The sequence below is a fragment of the Monodelphis domestica genome, chromosome 1, assembly GCF_027887165.1.
Source record: "Monodelphis domestica isolate mMonDom1 chromosome 1, mMonDom1.pri, whole genome shotgun sequence".
NCBI classification, from domain to species: domain Eukaryota; kingdom Metazoa; phylum Chordata; class Mammalia; order Didelphimorphia; family Didelphidae; genus Monodelphis; species Monodelphis domestica.
In genome coordinates, this window is record NC_077227.1 from 574915687 (window position 1) to 574934635 (window position 18949).

Consider the following 18949-nt stretch of genomic DNA (forward strand, 5'->3'; position numbering starts at 1 on the left):
AAGCAGCAGAGCTAGGATTTGAACCTACATCTTTTGACTCAAAGTCACAACACTATGGATGTACCAGAACACTAGCCCTGGTCCTCCTGGTCCCTCCCTGCTGTTAGGGCTGCCTGGCATGGCAGTGTTCCCAGACTAGGCATGGGCCTGCTGGAGGCAGGGCCAAGAGCACTGTAGGAGAAACAGGTTGCTTCATTGTCTTCCATCCTCCGTCTCAGTGGGGTGGAGAGAGGGGAGTGTTTGGGAAGCACCGTGGCTCTCCTGGCTGAATAGGCAGTCCCCCCACCACACACCAGAGGCCCCACGGGGATGACTCACTTCCTGTGGAAAGCGTGTTGACAAGGGAGCACACCAAGCTCATCTTTCCCCTTGAAGTCTTCCAGGCAGACGGCACAAGTCTGCTGTGGACAGAGAGGAGAGGAGAATGTGAGGTGTAAGATTCTACTCCGCCCAAATTAGCAAACTTAGATAGCTTATTCCTCACCCCCTGCCTCCCCACCTTTGACCATCTTCATTTTGCCTTTGCTAGGAACTCCTGGACTTACCCTGGAGAGCCTGGGGACAGAGGCCAGCCAGATAGGCTGGGGAGGCAGCAGTCTCAGGCTTGGGGAAAGTAGCTTAGGACTTATCTGGGAGCTTAGGATCGTAGGTTGAAGAGACCCTGAGCACCATTTAACCTAACCCTCTCATTGTACAGGTGAGGAAACTGAGGCCCAGGGAGAAAAATATTTGCTCACTGCTAGCACAAAACAGAACATAGCAGGAAGGGAGACTGGGGTAAGGGGAAGTCCTGTCTGTTCAGCCATCTGTCTCCTAACACCTCCCACTCCCTGAAGAACTCTGTGTGTCTATTGTTTATAGACACACACATCATTCATCTTTCTTCTCCCATCACCCACCCTCCGAGGGGAAAAAATGGTCAAAAGAGAATGTTTTGGCAAACTATGAACTTCTTCAGGGTGACTGAAAGTGGATAAAACAGATGCATTGATTTGGAAACAGTAAATTGGAGTCAATTGTATGTGTGTATCTGTAAAACTTAGTTCTGGGAATAACTTGGCTTACAGTTTTCTTGGTGTGACAGAAATGGGTTCAGGGACCAGGGGTCCGGGCAGGGGAAGGAGGATGTAGAAAGGGGAGATATCCAAGATAAGGGATCAGATAGGGAGAAGGGTTGGTCTGAGGAAAAGGGTAGTGGAAGGAGCAAGAATTGTCATGTTGGGGATAGCTAAGTAGCTCAGTGGATACAGAGCCAGGTCAGGAGATGGGAGGTCCTGGGTTCAGTTCTGGCCTCAGATATTTTCAAGCTGTGTGACTCTGGGCAAGCCACTTAACTCCAGTGCCCAGTCTTTACTACTCTTCTGCCTTGGAATCAATACTTTGTATTGGTTCTGAGACAGAAGATAAGGGTTCTAAAAAAAAAAATAAGCACTGTCCTTCCCCTTCCCTGATGCACTCACCCCATATAAATGTAACTTCTTGGCATCACCTTTCAGTACCACCTGAAAGGAAGAGAAGAAAAGGACTGTTAGATCTGCTTTTAAAACTCATCATAACTGTCTCCTTTTCCAGTCGCCTGACATTTTACTTTTCCCTGAGTGCTATCCAGTGATACTGGCCTCCATGCCGTTCTTTGAGTATGACATTCCATCCTCCAAACCTGGCTTTCTCACTGGCTGCCTCCCCGGCACGGAATATCCTGCCATCCCATTTCTGCCTTCTGGCTGAGAATCAGCTCAGATCTTACCCACTGCAAATGGCCTTTCCCAATTCTGTTCCCCTCTGAGGTTCTCTCCCCTTTACATTCTATGTCTTGTAGGTACACAGTTGTTTGGCTGCTGCCTTTCCGTTAGAATATGAGCTCTTTGAGGGACTCTGTTTGCCTTTCATTGTATTCCAAGCACTTCACACAGTGCCTGAACCCATAGCAAGGGGCTGCATAAATGCTTGTTGATGATGAAGTCCCAGGGTTCCATGAAGACACTGGTGAGGAAGGTCGTCCTAGGAAAGTAGCTACACACTCCTGGACAGTACAATCCCACTGCCTCTTCCTCTCATCAATATAATGTCTTTGGGTCCTCCTGTCCAAGGAAGGTGAAAATGGTTCAAAGGGAACTTCATCTCCAGTGTAGATTGAAGGTGCCTAAGAGCAAGCCTCTTTCTTGCTGGGTGACAGACTGTGGAGATTGAGTTTTTATATACATACAATTATGGACCAAATTCTGGAAAGACTGTCAGAGGCCTCTTATTTTATTTTATTTTACAGATGAAGAAACTGAGGACTAGGGAGGTCAAGTGACCTGCCCACAGTCACACAAGTTGTAAGCATCAAAGGCAGGATTTGGATCCTAGTAATTTGCCTCCAGAGCCTTTAAAAAAAATCATATTTTTATATCTGCTTAAACCCAATGAGTGGGAAAAACAAAGAGGGTAAAGTTTCTCCCTTTAAGAATTTTGTTAAGAAAATAGGTCATTGGTATCAAGTCCTCCATCCATCCCTCCACCATCTTTTACATGCACTTTGGGTATCAATCTACCAATCCAAAGTGATAGGGGGCAAAGGCTTTGTTTGTAAAAAGTCCAGTATTACCTCTTTATATCCGTACCGTTCACTCTGTGCCTGGTGCCTGAGTTTGCTGGGGGAAGAAAGAGATGGGGAGGAAGAGAGTTACTAGGTTATCTAGCAGGTATTATCTGGTGATTACTAGGGACACAGAGCCAGCTTTCAACTCCCACAACTACTCAGACAGTTGAAAAGGTCCAGGGCAGGGATAAGGGGGAAACTGACAAGTCAGAAGTGAAAAAGGGAAGATGGCAGAAGGCATGGCAAAACCCACTCTGCCAGCCAAAGCTGGGAAGGATGGAAAGTGAGATCAGACTGCGGGTAGCCCCACCAATGTCCACCAGTCCATCACAAAGGCTGTGGGAAGCCCTGAGTGTGGGTAGCCCGTTAGAATCCCAGTCCTAGGGTTGGAGGCCTGGCTCGACCATTACTCATTTGTCCTTTGCTCCTTGGAAGCTTGGACTCACGGCAACTGGGACCGCCCCTCTTGCCCTCACTCTCTGCTGCCACTAGGGGAGAACGGCTAAGTCCTACCTCTCAGAATGAGGGTGGGTGAGTTATGGAGTGGCTTGCTGGCTGGAATGGAAGGAAACAGTCTCCACTCTGGGAAGAGTTCATCTAGGGGACGGGGAGGGGGAAGGACAGGATGAACAAGGGCAACAGGGCACAAAACTGGGAATGTAGTGCCAACAGCTTTGGGCAGGTGGCCCTCTCAGCTGTCGGATGAGCAAGGCATCTAAAAATACCCTCTGGTTTCAATGGGGCCATTTAAAAATACAGTCAGCAGGCTCCTCTCCTCCCACAGAAACAATAAGGCCAGCCCCCCACCCCCCATAATCGTCCCTTTCCTGCCACTTCCTGCCTTGATGTCCCCCTCATCCTGCCTGGGGAACAGAGGCAAGCAGGCCCTCAGGGAAGCCAGAAGAATGAGCCAGGGAGAGACAAGGAAGATGGGAACCAGGGAAATGCTCCTAGTTGTGTGCTGATGAGCTCATCGGTTTGGGGGTAGGCGGTCATGGTCCCATTTTGGCTGAGAAGGAAACTGAGAAGGCTGGGAAGGAAGTGGCTTCTATGCCTGGGTCTCTTTCTATATATAGACATAGAAACACAGAAAGTACCCCACACACTCTCTTTCACATATACATACACACACACACACACAGAAAATACCACATTTGTACACATAAACACAATCTCTCCATCTCTGCCTCTCTGTTTCTCCTCTAGTCTCTCCCTCCCTCTTCTCATCTCTTCTTCCCTTCTGTCTGCCCCTCCATTCTTCTGTCTGTCTGTCTCACACATAGACCCCAGAACCACCCCAAACCAGTGACAGCTAGACTGTCAGGCATGCAGGGATGAACATTTGGGAAGGTTGCTGCTCCAGGGACAGGTGGTATTAATGCCACTGAGGACTGGGCAGGTTTGGGCATCCTGTGGCTATTCAGCTGTTCTTTTACCTTTAGCCAAAGCAGTAAATGGTGAAGACAAATGCCAGCGACACATGGCTCCCCTAGGCTGTCTTCTGTGCATTGTTCATGCCAGCCCTCAGTCACAGACCCGCCTATGGCCATTTGGGTGCTCTTGGGCCCTTCAAGCCCACCTTCTACCCAAACTAGCTATTCTACTGCCTCATGAGAGGGAAAGGAAAAGGGAAAGAAGATGATAGATTTAGAGTATTAAAAAAAGGCCCCCGGGCATCAAAAATCCAAAGCCAGAAGGGACCTCAAAAATCATTGATCAAATTCCTCATTTTACAGTTGAAGAAACCAAGGCCCAAGAAGATTAAATGACTTGTATTTAATGACATTACCATAGTAAGTCTGTATTACCATAGACAAGATTTGAATTCAGGGCTTGAGACCAAATCCAGCCCTCGTTCCCCTACCATGCCACCACACTACTTTAGTAATCTTCTGGTCCAAAGCCCTCACTTAGCAGACTGAGGCCCAGAGCGGAAGTATGGTTCTCAGGCTCTCACATTCAGCTACTGGCAGAGCTAGGTCTAAAACACAAGTGTCTTGACTTTCCAGGATACTGCACTGGCCACCTCCTTCTCTAGCGTAGCTCAGGGTGGGGGTAGGGGTGTGAGAGAGGAGCACCAATAGAATTGGTTTTCAGAGTCCACTGGGCCCCATGATAAATAAATCATCTGTGGTATTTCTCTAGCCTGTCTCTCTCTGGGGACTTTCCTTAGGATGATAGTGCTCCTAGTTGGGAGGCAGCAGTGGGCAGGGGGTTCCTTTCTTTTTTCTATGGAAATAAACTGTGGGTTAGAACAGAAAAAGGGCCACTTGTGACGAAGTAAAACAGATGTTATTCTTTATTTTTCCTTCTTCAGTCTCATCCTCCCAAATGACTGGGCTCAAATAAATAGTACAAGAGGAAAAAAGAAACCACTGGCTTGACCTGGATTGTTGTCCTGGTTCTGGTGCTTAACAGGTCCTGTGACCCAGGGCAAGTCCATTTTCCTCTGGACAATTTTCTTCCTCTGTATTTTGAGAGGGGCCAGACTAAATTATTTCCAAGGTTCCTTCTAGCTCTATGATTTCATGATCTTGCCTGAAGAAACCCTAAACTAGAGAATTCCAGGCTTGGGGACTGGAATTCTATCTGAAGAGTTACAAGTTAAAGGAAAGGCAAAGGAATAATGTCAGGTCTGGGGCCAGTTATTATAAGCGCCAAGGATACTTCCTTTCTCCCTGGAGGGTTAGGACAGTGACTTAGGTACCTTTCTCAGCAGCTTCTTCCATCTGACTTAGCAATCAAAGTTCCTTGGGATTTAAGGCCAGAAGGGACCTTAGTGATCACTTAGGTCAAACCTCTCAATATAGAGATGAACAAAGTGGCCTAGGGAAATTCAATGATTTTCCAAAATGTCAGAAAGCTAATGAGTATCAGAACTGGAATTCAAACCAAGATCCTCTGATACGAACTCCACTGGTCTTGCCACTACTTCCTAACTACCCTAAATCCTGAATCCCTTCTTCAGCAGTTTTCATCTCACTGCTTTTTTTGGTGCCCAAGACTTCTCTGGAGCATCTAAGTAAAGAAAGGCTTAGATCCTAGCAGGGCGGCAAACATGTTTTGTTCTGATTTCCATCCCCACCTGATTTCTGACTTCCAACTCTTTGAGAAACCAGTTGGGGTCCCTGCCTACAATCCTTTGGCCCAGTGAAAAGGGATTCCTGGGGCGTGGTGGGTCCTGACAACCTCATGTGCTCTCCTGGCTCCCAGAGCAATAGGGAACAAGTGGTATTTTCAGTTTTTCTTTCAAAAAGTAAGAGCTCAGAAGGAAGAATAAACAAGCTGCTCCCCAGACATCTTCCTGCTAAAATTAGCCCCTGGACCAATGGTGAAAGGGAAGGGATTTCCCAGGAGTCCAGGGGGAGGTACTGTTGGTGTGACTAATGCCCATCTGCCTCCTGTCACCCTCTGAGGGAATGGGGGGAGGGAGAAGAAAGGGAGAGGGTATTTGTGGAGGTGTAACTAACATTATTACAACAAGCCAGGGTCTGGTCCCCCTAGAATAATAAACCAAGAAATAGGAAGTAGACCAGCTGTGATATGACCTCCTGTACTCCCTGGAATAACGTGAGAGCCCCAGGTAAATAGAGCAAGAGGAGAGCCATAGATAACAGAATGGGCTAAACCTTAGCATCAGGGGAGTGCCTGCTGATAACCTGAGTCCTTGAATATTCAACAGGGGCCCCCCAGTCCCTTGGATGAAACTGCCCTCTCCTGTTCTCTCCTTCACTCACCTGATAAAGTAGCAACAGAAGATGAGGCTGAGCACAAAGACAAAGATGCCTGTGCCAAAGATGACCATGTAGATGTTGAGGGGAAGGTCCTGGAAACTGATGGGGGGCATTGTGCACGACCTGTTGTTGTAGATCAGTCCCAGGCCGCAGGCACATCCTGGAAAAAGGGGATGAAATCGTGTCATAGTTGGACCTTAGAGAACACCTTAGCTCGAACAAATAGCATCATAGACGTCAGGGGTCCCTTTGGCAGGAGAAACTCCAGTCAGGATCAAAGGAGAGAAGAAATACGTAAAATACTTGGCAAACCTACCTAAATATTAGCTGTTGTTATTATTAGACTGTTCTCTTAGCTAACTGGTCCAGCCAAAGGCTGATTAGAAAAAGATTTTGAAGCTATTTGACTTGGTGGATGCAGCGCAGCTAGGTGACAATGTGGATAGGATGCCTGGACCCAGCGTCAGGAGGACTTTAGTTCAAATCTCACCTCAGACACTACTTATGTGCTCCTAGCAGACACTGAGCCTTGTTTGCCTCAGTTTCCTCATCTGTGAAACAATTTGGAGAAGGAAATGGCAAACCATTCCAATACCTTTGCCAAGAAAATGGGATCCCAGAGAGTTTGACATGACAGAAAACAATTCAACAACGAACAGACTCAATAGATGGCTTGGACTTCACTTTCTTAGGAGTTGATGGTATAATAGAAGTACACGAGATATGAAATAAAAAAGATCTGAGTTGGAAGGGATCTAGTCCACCCTAGTGGTGAACCACCTAGTCTAAGGTTCTTAAAGTGGGGTTTGTGGACAGGTCTGGGCATAGATTTCCAGAAGTCCATGAGCTTAGATGGGAAAAAATACATTAACAACTAAACTGCAATTTAGCATTTCTTTCAGTTGTGAATAGAGGCAATGAATATTATTCTGGGAAGGGGTCCAGAGGATTCACCGATTTGTCAAACAGTTCATGACAACAAAAAGTGAAGAACCCTTGATCTAGTCCAATTCACAACCAGAAAGAATATGCCCTACAACATGTCCCAAAGCAGTCATTCAGCCGAGCTCAAAGATGCCCAAGGTAGGGGAACCCACAACCTCCCAAGGGAGCCCATTTTTACTTTTGGATAAACCCCTACTATTAGTTAGACAATCAGCATTTATGACAAGCCTACTATATGACAAATACCATATTAAATACTGGGGGAAAAGAAACACAAAAGACAGTCCTTGCTCTATAGGAACTTACAGTTTAATGAGAAAGAAAAGAAACGAAAATTTATTAAGTGTCTACTACTAAGCTGGGTAGCTCAGTGAATTGAGAGTTAGGCCCAGAGATTGGAGGTCCTAGGTTCAAATCTGGCCTCAGACCCTTCCTAGCTTTGTGACCCTGGGCAAGTTATTAACCCCCATTGCCTAGTCCTTACCACGCTTCTGCCTTAGTACAAATACCTCATATTGATTCTAAGATGGAAGGTGAGGCTTTAAAAAAACAAAAACAAAAACCAATAATCTTGGAAGGCAGTTGCTATTATTATATAAGTGAGGAAACTGAGGTAGACAGAGGTTAAATAACTTTGCAAGGGGAATACTACTATTAAGTGTGTGGGGTTGGATTTGAACTCAGGTCTTTCAGGCCCCAAATTCAATTCACTGAGTCACCTAGCCTCCTCTAAGAAGAGAAGACACCATGCAGACAACTATGTATAAGCAAGAAATGTACTGGATACACTGGAAATAATCACAGAGGGAAGGCACTAGCATTGAGAAGGGTCAGGAAAGGCTTCTTGTAGAAAGTGAGGCATTAGTTGGAACTTGAAGGAAGCCAGGGAGTTTTTTCTTGCATTGTTTATATTGGCCTTGGTCAGGAGCCTTGGGTCCAAGGCTTGGCTCTTGAATTAATCATATGACGATGGGTAAATAAAAAAAAACTATCTGTATTACTGCAGACAAGTTAGATCATCTCCTTGGGCTGCTCAGTTTAATCCATAAAATGGAGATAATACATTATCTACCTCACAAGATTGTTATGAGGAAATCTATTTGTAAATCTAAAAGTGCTCCAGTGACCCATCAGTCATTTTATTTTAGCACATTTATCTTTATCAGATCAGAATTAAAGGACTTTCAGGGTTAAAGAGAGCTTGCCTCCAGCTCATCTCACAGCTTCCAGGCAGGATCATAGGGAGACACTGCCAGCCAGGTGAGGGTAAAAAGGAAACCCAAGGCTGGTTAGGTAACCCATTCCAGATCATTCATAGGCTCATCCAGGGTTACACACCAAGCTACTGAGGAAATATGTATGATGAAAGTGAAGTCATTGCTATTTGGCTTAACTCATGACCATCTCCTGATTTTGATTTGTACTAACCTCTCTCCACACATCCCCAATCACAATTTGGTAAGTCTTTCCTCACTCATCCCAACACATCATACAGCCAGGTGGGAGACTGAGGAAGAGGTAAGGGTAGCTCTTAGAAGTGAGGAAAGGTGGGAAAACTGCAAATTCCTATCTGGGGAGGCAATTATACTTAATTCAATAAGCATTTATTAAGTGTCTGGGCTGTAGAGTCATCCTCTACTGGTTTGTTGATTTCTCTTGTACCCAGAGGAACAAAATGATATCACTGGTGATGCCTTTTGACTTGAGCACAAATTGAATTTAAATTGGGCAGAGTTGGCAAAGTCATCAGCCTCACTTTCTTTTCCAGAGTCACTGAAGTTCAGTGGCAAGACAAAAGTCAGGACGACTGGAAATGGTAGTAGATAACTGGCTTCTTGGATGTCTAACCAAGCTCCAAGCACTCCACAGTGGCATTTTCACCAATTTCAGGGTCACTGGAACAAATTGTTCTCATCTACTCCTTCTCCTGGGTGAAGGCTTCCTATGCCTGGGGTAGACACCCCACTAACTCACCAATGAGTTTGAGGTCTGTCAGTTACCTTCAACCTGATTTGAACTGCTCAGTTTCATCTGTAAAATGGAGATAATATATTATCCACCTCACAAGATTGTTATGAGGAAATCTATTTGTAAATTTAAAAGCGCTCCAATCACCCACTGATTATTTCAGCACATTTATTCTTGTCAGATCAGAATTAAAGGACTTTTAGGGTTCTTTAAAGAGAACTTCCCTCAGAAAGACTCATCTTCCCAAGGACAAATTGGGCACTTATGAACTGTGTGATTTTTGGCAAGTTATTTAACTCTGCCTCAATTTCCTTATCTGTAAAATGGGTTGGAGAAGGAAATGGCAAACTACTCAGGTATCTTTGCCAAGAAAACTCCAAATGGGTTCACAAAGAACCAGACACGACTGAACAAAGATATACTAGACTGAGCACTGCAGCTGGCATGAGGAAGACCTGAGTTCAAATTCCATTTAAGATACTTACTAGCTCCATGACCCAGGGCAAGTCACTTAATCTTTCTGTGCCTCAGTTTCTTCATCTGTAAAACTAATGTGTGTGTGCATGTTCACTATTTTCTAAGGTTCCTTCCAGTTCTAAATCAAAGTTCCTATATGCCAAACACTGTAGGTTTGGGTTTTTTTGAAGATGGGTATGGGGTGCCAAAGTTCAGACTTATGAAATCAATGACCAAAACTTCTAGGGCAGGAACTCCCTTGGCCACAGATTGGTAATTGGTCCTCAACTTATATTCTGTAAGAATTAGCTGGGGCTCTGCAGTAACTATCTCATGGTCACATATCAGACACAGGTCTCAAACGCAGATTTTTTTGATTCCAGGACTAGCTCTATACCTAATATGTCATTGGGCTGCAACAGAAATAAAAGTCCCTGCATTTAAGGAGCTAATATTTGACTATGATGGCACATATGGAAAAACAAGCATATATATTGGAAATACAAAGATTAGATGACAAGTTCTCAGGTTGTTGTTGTTGTTTTTTGTTTTTTTTTGCTTTGTCTATTTTCCACTAACTCTAGCACCTAGCAGACTGTCTGGCATATAAATGCTTCTTGATGGAATGGTTGAAGGAATATTCCAGGAAAAGTGACCTGCTAGAACTTACTTTATGAGAAGTTGTTGATTCTACTTCATCTTTCTGCATCTATACTTGGCAGAAGTTGGGGGAAGCTTTTATCAGAAACCTTGGTACAATGGACTTATCTTGCTGTATAACACTGTTCAGAGTTCTTGCAATGATGAGGTTAACTTAAAACGTATAAACAAAAGGATAAGGTCTCTTTGATAATAACTACACACTACTAACCAGTGCCTAAGGCTGACACAAATTCTACTCTCATTCAGTAGAAGCAGAGGAGATTGGCCAAACTGGAGTAAACAGAGACCGTATAGTTTTAAAGATGGAAGGGACTCCAGAGACCATATAATTCAACTCTCTTTTTTCATTTTATAGATGAAGAAATTGAGGCCCAAAGGAGGTTAAGTGGCTTGCCCAAGGACACATAGATAATAAAAGCCTTCATTTCCATTGTCAAGGATTAAAATTTTGGCACTCTGGATGTATGTACCTTTAGAGAGATAGCAAAGGTAGGTTTGGGAGGAAGCGGGGATAGGCAGAAAATGGAACTGACACATCATTTTGGGGAAAAAAGACCTCAGAGAACTTAAGCCCCTTTTTGTAGCCCCCTACCACTTTCTTCTCCTTTGTCTACTTTGTAAGCTGAATCATATTATCTTCAGAAACTTACAAAGTTAAGGTGAAGATCTTGTTTTCTTCTCCACATACCTCTTTTGGACCATGGACAGTGGTTTGTTAATGCTTTCTCCTGGGAGTAGACTACAAACTCATTGGCCCAAAGTGCCTCAGTCCATCCTTATAGTTCAGAAGTGAGTTTTCCTTAAGGCTGAGGTTTAAGGGAATGAAAAAAGGTAGGTAGTCAGCTATATCTCTTCCTTCAGGAGCCTGCTCATGTCTTTAGAAAGCCTTCTGGGATTCCACAATTAAAAGTTTCCCTTTTCAAATTTTGTATTGGCTTCAATCGTTGAGCACATTCAAACCAGTATTGTCCTTAGTGGCATATTCATCTGTAAATTCCTAGAGGACACAAGGGTCTATATTTTCTTCTACCTGGACCCTTTGGTGGTAGGTTCTTAAGTGGAGGGCTAATGGTTTCTACCCCCAGCCCCTCCAATCTTTGTATCTTCTCTTCTGCATTCAGTAGGTGCTTAATATTTTCTGACTTGAAGCTTATTTTCCAGGAACACTTTGTTCTTCAGGGCCCAAAGAACAGGAAGTAGAGGGCCCCAGATGTTTTATACAAGACAAGATCAGTTACCTCATTCTGACATCCAGGGAGCTGGTTCCCTTGGTCATTTTAAGAACTGAAAAGTTCAAGAAGTGAGCCCTTGGGAGTTGGAACCCTCAGAGGGAAATCAGGCTAAGAGCTTAAGAAAGGAAGCCAAAAGAGCAGGATTATAATAGAGTTGATATATTTCCCAGCAGCTTTCTTCTACTGAATCTCCAACTACTCAGAGGGGCTTTCCTAGTGGGAGTGTAGAGATCTACAATGTCCCATCTCCCTGAGGTGGAGCAAGAGGGGATGAGGTCATGAAAGCCAAAAAAGGAACCAAGGGAAGCTGATCAAGGCTGATCTTCTTTAGTCTGGATTTCTGGGCAGGATCTAGTGTTGTTCCATCCTGCCATCACAGTTTGCTTAATTTTATGAGATGGGGATTGGAGTGTGGGGGAGAAGAATGGAGAAGGCACACAGACACCATTCCCTCATCCCAGCCTTAAAACAAAACCTTATTGAAATCATTAATCCAAGATCTGGCAGGAGCCTAAGAAAATATTCTCTGCTAGCCACTCAGTCAGCTATACTTGAAAGAATGGAAATCTGTTGGTTTTTAACCACAGTCTTCCAAGTATCTGGTAGGTGGGACAGTGAATGAATAGAGTATTAGACTTGGAAAAAGGCCCAAATTCAAATCCAGGTTCAGAATCATTAATTGTGTGACTGAGCAAGTTCCTAAACCTGTTAGCCTCAATTTCCTCATCTGCAAAATGAGGGTAATAGCATCCACCTCAGAGTTATTGGAAAGATGAAATGAGATAACATATTTAAAAGGCTTTATAAACCTCAAGCACTATACAAAACTGTCACTGTTACAAACTGTTACTTTTATTACAGCCGTTTATACTGTTGTGCTAAGAAAGCTGCTGCTTTCCTATCAAAAAGACAACCCTAGTTCTCACAGTGCCTTCTAAGTTAAAACAAAACAAAACTTTAGCTGTAAGGAACTTGGTGACTCTCACAGAGGCTGAAATAAATGATCTCAGGGGGAGCAAAGAAGCCAGGAAAAAATTACTTTGGCCCTGGGTCCTAAACTGGGGGCTCCATCCAGAAGGCAACGCAGAAACCATCCTTGATCTGCTTGAGGCAAACTCCTGAAATGCCATATTCTCCCGAGAAGCTCAAACAATCGTAGGTGGGCATCTTCTCTAGATATCCCAGGCAGGAAACAGAGTATCAAAGATACTTCAACAAAGAAAGGGGAGAGAGCCTTCCCTTCAGCAACATATGTATGGTGTACATATTTTAAATTGCCAGCAAAGTTTCTTGCCAAGAACTTGAGCTCCCTCTAGGAAGAATCCCAGCCCATGCTTGGATTTAACTCTCCCGACAACCACAACAAAGGACAGTTGGAGAGCACAAAGGCAGGGGGAAGGGGGCTGGGGAGGGAAGCTGGGAAACAAAGCCAGGGCTCTCTTCGGGTTCCAGACCTTCCACTCAGGCTCACATTTTAGGCAGAAATGGGCTCAGACCTTCTCATAGACCTCAAGGAAGCCAGGGGTGTCCCCCGAGCCCAAGGGCTGGTGAACAGAGAGGGTTCGTCTTGCAGGGAGTATATCTATCCCTTATCTTCCTCCAGAAAACTTAGCCCAGATTGGGGGGGGGGGGGGAGAAGAAGGAAGAGGGACACCCAGGAGAACCGCGAATTTAATCTTAAATCCCTCTAACCCCCTTCGCATTCTCTGCAAATGGGTGGCTTGCGGCGCTTTCCCGTTCAACCCGAAGTGCACCCCTGGCTACTCACCGTTAAGCATCAATGAAGCCCAAGCTGTAGCAGCTGGCTACAGCGGAGAGAAAGCAGGCAATGGGTCGGAGCGGGGAGTAGGGAGAGCCTATTTTTTTTTTTCCTCGAGTACTTTCCGGGCTGAGGAGGGGGTGCTTAGCGGCAGCTGCCTTCCATGAGAATCGGGACGTCCCTCCCTCCAGCCGGGAAGGCTTTTCGGAGTAACAAAGAAGACAGAGGAAGAAATATACAAACACAAAAAAGTCCCCAAGAGCTAAACCCAATAGTTGAAATGTAAGAGCTGGACTGCAGCCGGAGTGGGGGTGGCAGCGAGACAGAAGAGGGGGAGGGGGCGTCCAGCTGGCGAGCACTTCGTGCGGCCAGCCAGCAAGAGCAAGGAAAGAGGCCGGGCCCAGAACCTCAGTCCCTGGGATCCTGTCCCACTCTCAGGGGGCACTGATGCACTGGATCAGAAGCTGAACCGGGTTTACTTTCCCCTCCCACTCCTCCTCGCTCTCCCCTCCCCGTTCACTCCGGGAAATCTCCGCCCCCTTCCGTTCGTCATATTCCCTTTCAGCCAATCGGACCCTATCTCCCCCCTACCCCCAGCTTCTATTTGCGGGCGGATTCTAGTTTCTTAGGGGGAGTCACAGTTTGCTTCCCTCCACCCCCTCCCTCTTTTACCTTCTCTTGGCATCTGGGAAACTCAAGTTTAAAGGGAAGCCAGCTGCCGAGAGAGGCTGGTAGGAGGAGTCGAGAGGGGGGATGGTCTCAGGCAGGGACCTTGAAAAGCACAAACAATTAATGCCACATTGTTTTCCGCCTGGAGATCTGTTACTGTTTAGTATTTCTATAGCTCTCTGCTAAGCTTTTTGGATGGGTTCGGAGGCTGGATTGCTTCTAGACTTGCTTAATCTTGGAGCTGGGACGATACGACTGTCTTTCTGTACTGGACTAAGCGTATTGATGGGACCCAGTATACACTACGCTAGTCATAGTTGGGGTTTTCATATTTAGGGAGACGTAAGTGGAAGAGAAAGGGGTTGGAGATGGGGTAAAATTACTCTTGTATTTTCTATTAAAAAAAAGAGGCAACTTTTCTCCATTTCTCCCCCAACATATTATCAATCTCTTTACTCATTGAATACCATTCATTAGTTCAGCGTTTTAAAGCACCTACTGTGTCCAGAGCATTGTGCTAAGATTTGGAGAGGGAGATACAAAATTTAGAGACAATGTGGTATAAAAGAAAGCACACTAGCTTTTGAATAAACATTCGATTCAGATTTCAAAAGCATTTTTTAAAACACCTATTGTAATGGGGGCAGTTAGGTGGCTCAGTGGATAAAGAACCAGGCCCAGAGAATGGAGGTCCAGAGTTCAAATATGACCTCAGGCACTTCCTAGCTGTGTGACCCAGGGCAAGTCACTTAACCCCCATTGCCTATTCCTTACTGCTCTTCGGCCTTGGAACCAATACACAGTATTGATTCTAAGACTGAAGGTAAGGGTTAAAAAACAAAAAAACAAAAAACCACCTATTGCATCCGGGGGACTGGGCACTAGGAATAAATAAAAACAAAAAGGACATTCTCTGCCTGAAAAAAGCTCACATTCTTCTTGTGAGGGGAAGTATGACACATATACTTAGCTAATTAAATACATACATACATATGCTCACAATAAATGCAAACTCCTTTCAGGAAAGAAGGGAGCTAACAACTTCAGGCATCGGTAAAGACTTTTTTGTAAGAACTTGAAGGGAATTAGGAATTCCAAAAAGTGCAGTTGATGAGGGAGTGGGTTTTCAATGGAGGTGGGGGGGGGGGGCGTAGTAGACTGTGCTAAGAAATCTGTAAAATGAGGGGCTTGTAAAGTTTCATCAAGTTCTAAATCTATGGTCCAGCATGATCTAATATGGAGGAAGGATTAGGATTCCTAGAACCATAATCAAATCAATACTTCCATTGTTACTATAAGGTGTGCCAATCTGCTTCCCTATGGCTATATTAATCATTCTTGTAACTTTTCAAACAAAAGTGTCTTTTCTGGTTGGACTATTTTCCTATATGTATTGTCTTCCTCATTTAGAATGTTATCTCATTAAGGACAGGGATTGTTTTTGACCATTTTATTTCAATCCCTCATAGAATGGAAAACAAGTTTTATATATTAAATTCTTATTATTGAGCCTGGCAGGCTAAGCCAGAGGAACACTTAAAAAAAAAGGAAAAAAATAGTCTTTGCCCTTAAGGAGCAAACGTTCAAATGAAAGAGTCAACATCTAAACAACTAGATACACATAAGGTGATCTGAAAGGGGAAGGCATTAGGAGCTGGAGGTACAGGGGAAAGCCTTCTACAGAGAAAGTGGGATCCAGGTTGAATCTTAAAGGAAGCCAGAGAAACTGAGGGCTGGAAGGGAAGGGGGCCTGGGAGCCAGACAGTGCAAAGTCATGGAATCTGATCAAGTGACAGATTCAAAGAACTGCCAGTAGGCCAACATACTTCAGAGTGTTGGGAGGGAAATAAGGTCTAAGAAACCTTGAAAGATGGGAAAGGGCCAGATTATAAAGAGCTTTAAAGGCCAAATGGGTCTTCATATTTGATCCTGGAAATAATAGAAAGCCACTGGAGATAAGTCAAGTAAAGGGAAAAGAGGGTTATATGTTCTAACCTACATTTTAGAAAAAATCTTTTTGGTAATTGAATAGACAGTGGATTGGAGTGGGGAGAGACTTGAATTAGGAAACCTGGGTTTAAATCAGGTCTCAGGCACTACTACTAGTTGTATTACCCTCCCTCATTCTTTTCTTCTCTTTCTGTTTAACACTTTATTATATGAACTCTTCCTGATTTATTCTTTAGCAGCAAGTTAACATCTAGGTCTAAGTTTCTTTACAGCTCTAACATCCAATGACTTTAAACATTCATTGAGTGCCCACTGAATCTAGGGCATAATGATAACATGAGGTCATTGGAAAGTAGAACTTGGAGCTTAGAGAAAATTTCATCCAAGCTTCTCATTTTCAGGTAAGGAAACTAAGGCTCACAGAAGGGAGTGACCTTTCCAAGGTTGTTCTATTGTTTCAGTTGTGTCTGGCAGTGTGTGACTATATTTAAGGATTTCTTGGTAAAGATACTGGAGTAGTTTGCCATTTCCTTCTCTAGTTCATTTTACAGATAAGCAAACTGAGGCATAGAGTTAAGTGACTTGTCCAGGGTCACTTAGCTACTAAGTGTCTGAAGCCAAATTTGAACTCAGAAAGAGTAGTCTTCCTGACTCCAGGCCTGGCAGTCTATCAACTTTACTCTCTAGCTGCCCTTCTCAAGGTTACAAATATATATATTTTTTAAACCCTTACTTCTTAGAATCAATACTGTGTATTGGGACCAAGGCAGAAGAACAAGTAAGGGTGAGGTAATGGGGGTTAAGTGACTTGCCCAGGGTCACAAAGCTTGGAAGTGTCTGAGGTCATATTTGAACCCAGGACCTTTTTCTCTAGGCCTGTTTCTCAACCCTCTGAGCTATCTACCTACCTGCCTCCAGGAATTTTTAATAAAAATATTTTGTTTAATTATAAAATTCCTGAAGTTCTTGTCTAACCATGTTATTTTCCTGCTCCAATAGCTTCCCTTTACCCCTCTGATAAAATACAAACTCCTTTGATTGGCATTTAAAGCTTGTCACAACTTGGCTCCAGCCTATCTTTCTAGCCTTATTTCACAATACTAGTTTTCAAAAACTCTCCAATCCAGACAAACTGGCCTTTTTACTGTTCCTCATGCATGTACATAGCACTCCCTTTCAAGTCACCACACTTTTGCATTGTCTGTCCTCTCTGTCGGGAATGCACTCCTTTTTCAACCCAGTCTCTTAAAGTTCCTTGCTGCCTGCCAACCTAATGTTTGACTACTTTCTACAAGGGGATTTAACTCATCCGCCCTGGGGCAGATAGGGTTTTGTCATCTACCTTTTACCTGGTGTTCACCTTTTACCCAACTCTCACTGTGGCCCCAAGAAGCCAAAGCACATGCAGAGGCCAAACCATGGTAAAACTGTCTAGGCGGATGGTGGAATAGGGCATGAGAAAAAAGTTGTTCCAACAGCCATGAAGACAGCTGAAGCAGGCACTGTGGAACACTTAGAGCTTGGGCAGACATTGAAGACTCGACAGTCATCCACTGAAGCCTGGGCTGTTGCTGGGCATCCTGACTTTGGTCTTGCCCCTGGACTTCAATAATTCTGGGAGAGAGAGAGAGATTGAAGACTTTGTGTGACTCTGCCTTACTTCAATCCAATTCACGTGCAAGTTGTGATATCACACACTCTTTAAAATGAAGGACGGCTCCCCAGGAAGAGGAATCTCCCCCGAAATGGCTTTATATTGACTTTGTATAAGTTTTGAATGTACTTATGTATGTGTGTTTTGTATTTACTTTATATAAGTTCCAGATATATTCATGTGTACATGTATGCATGTACAATTGGCTTACATATATCCCAGTAGAATATAGGCTCCTTGAGGGTAAGAATTATTTCACTCTGTTTTCCCAGAGCCCAGAACAATGTGTCACAAATTAAAGAGACATTTAGTAAATGTTTGCTGATTGTTTGATTTATATATTGTCTAATTGGAAATCTGTTACCCTAAAAACTGCATTTTCCAGGAGTCCACTGACTTCCTGTCATTACTACTTCCTGTACACAAAGGGATAAATTCAGTGGGTATTCCTAGTCTGATCTCTTTACTTCCTGTTGGCGACTCTGGTGGGAAGTAGGGATTTTGAACTGGCTGATTAGCCATGGGCACATGGTTTTTTATTTAATTGCCTTTTTATTCCTTTTCTTCTAATGATCATTAATAAATGATTTACATGAAATTTTTACATGGAAAAAAAAGACCTGAGATCTGAGTTTTTCATTGCAAGCTCAGTATGGGTCAGTAATGTGATGAGGCAGCCCAAAAAGATTATGTCATTCTAGTTTGCATTAAGCAAGGCATGACTTCTAGGAATAAGGATTCCTTACTGGACTCTACCCTTAGAGACTCAGACCTCATCTGGAGTTGTTGGTTAGTGATTTTTCAGTCATGTCTGACTCTTCATGACTTCGTTTGGATTTTTCTTAGCAAAGATACTGGAGTGCTTTGCCATTTCAAAGTGAGGCAAATAGGGTTAAGTGACTTTTCCAGGGTCATGCAATTAGTAAGTGTCTGAGGCTAAATTTGAACTTCGAAAAATTAATCTTACTGACTCCAAGCCTAATACTCTATCCACTGTGTCACCTGGAGTATTGTATTCAATTCATAGCATGACACTTTAAGAAAGACATAAACTGATAAACATACAGAGGATAGGACAAAGATGAAGGGTCTTAAGTTCATTTGTGACTGTCAAAGGGGAAAATTTAGCCTTGAGAAGAGAAGACTTGGCAGAGAAATGATAACTATCTTTGATGGTTTGAAGGGCTATTATGTGGAAGAGCTTTTATTCTTGTTCTCCTTGTCTTAAGAAGGCATGATCAGAAACAATGGGTAAAATTTTTGAGGAGCTAAAGTCATGCTTGATGCCAAGAAAAACTTCCTAACAAGTAGAGTTGTTAAAAAAAATGGAGTGAA

At 43.8% G+C, this 18949-nt stretch overlaps 1 protein-coding gene and 1 long non-coding RNA gene across 3 annotated transcripts in view; one reads left to right on the forward strand and one right to left on the reverse strand.

Annotated features, from left to right (window-relative positions):
* LOC103098950 (uncharacterized) overlaps window positions 1-1221 on the forward strand; it is an 18677-nt gene extending 17456 nt beyond the window's left edge. The window contains exon 3 of the long non-coding RNA XR_008915542.1: window positions 698-1221. This is a non-coding gene — a long non-coding RNA (uncharacterized LOC103098950). The remainder of the gene's footprint in view (window positions 1-697) is intronic.
* The window catches only part of RNF122 (ring finger protein 122), a 15471-nt gene extending 1564 nt beyond the window's left edge, over window positions 1-13907 (reverse strand). Inside the window, exons 1-5 of one of the 2 annotated variants that reach the window (XM_001381773.5) lie at window positions 13351-13907; window positions 6322-6478; window positions 2591-2636; window positions 1461-1502; window positions 319-401 (exon numbers count right to left, since the gene is read on the reverse strand). In XM_001381773.5, the coding sequence (XP_001381810.3) occupies window positions 319-401; window positions 1461-1502; window positions 2591-2636; window positions 6322-6478; window positions 13351-13360 (338 nt within the window). In that variant the 5' untranslated portion in view covers window positions 13361-13907. The remainder of the gene's footprint in view (window positions 1-318; window positions 402-1460; window positions 1503-2590; window positions 2637-6321; window positions 6479-13350) is intronic. The other variant, XM_007476323.3, reaches the window with a different exon arrangement.
* Between the last annotated feature and the right edge of the window lie 5042 nt (window positions 13908-18949).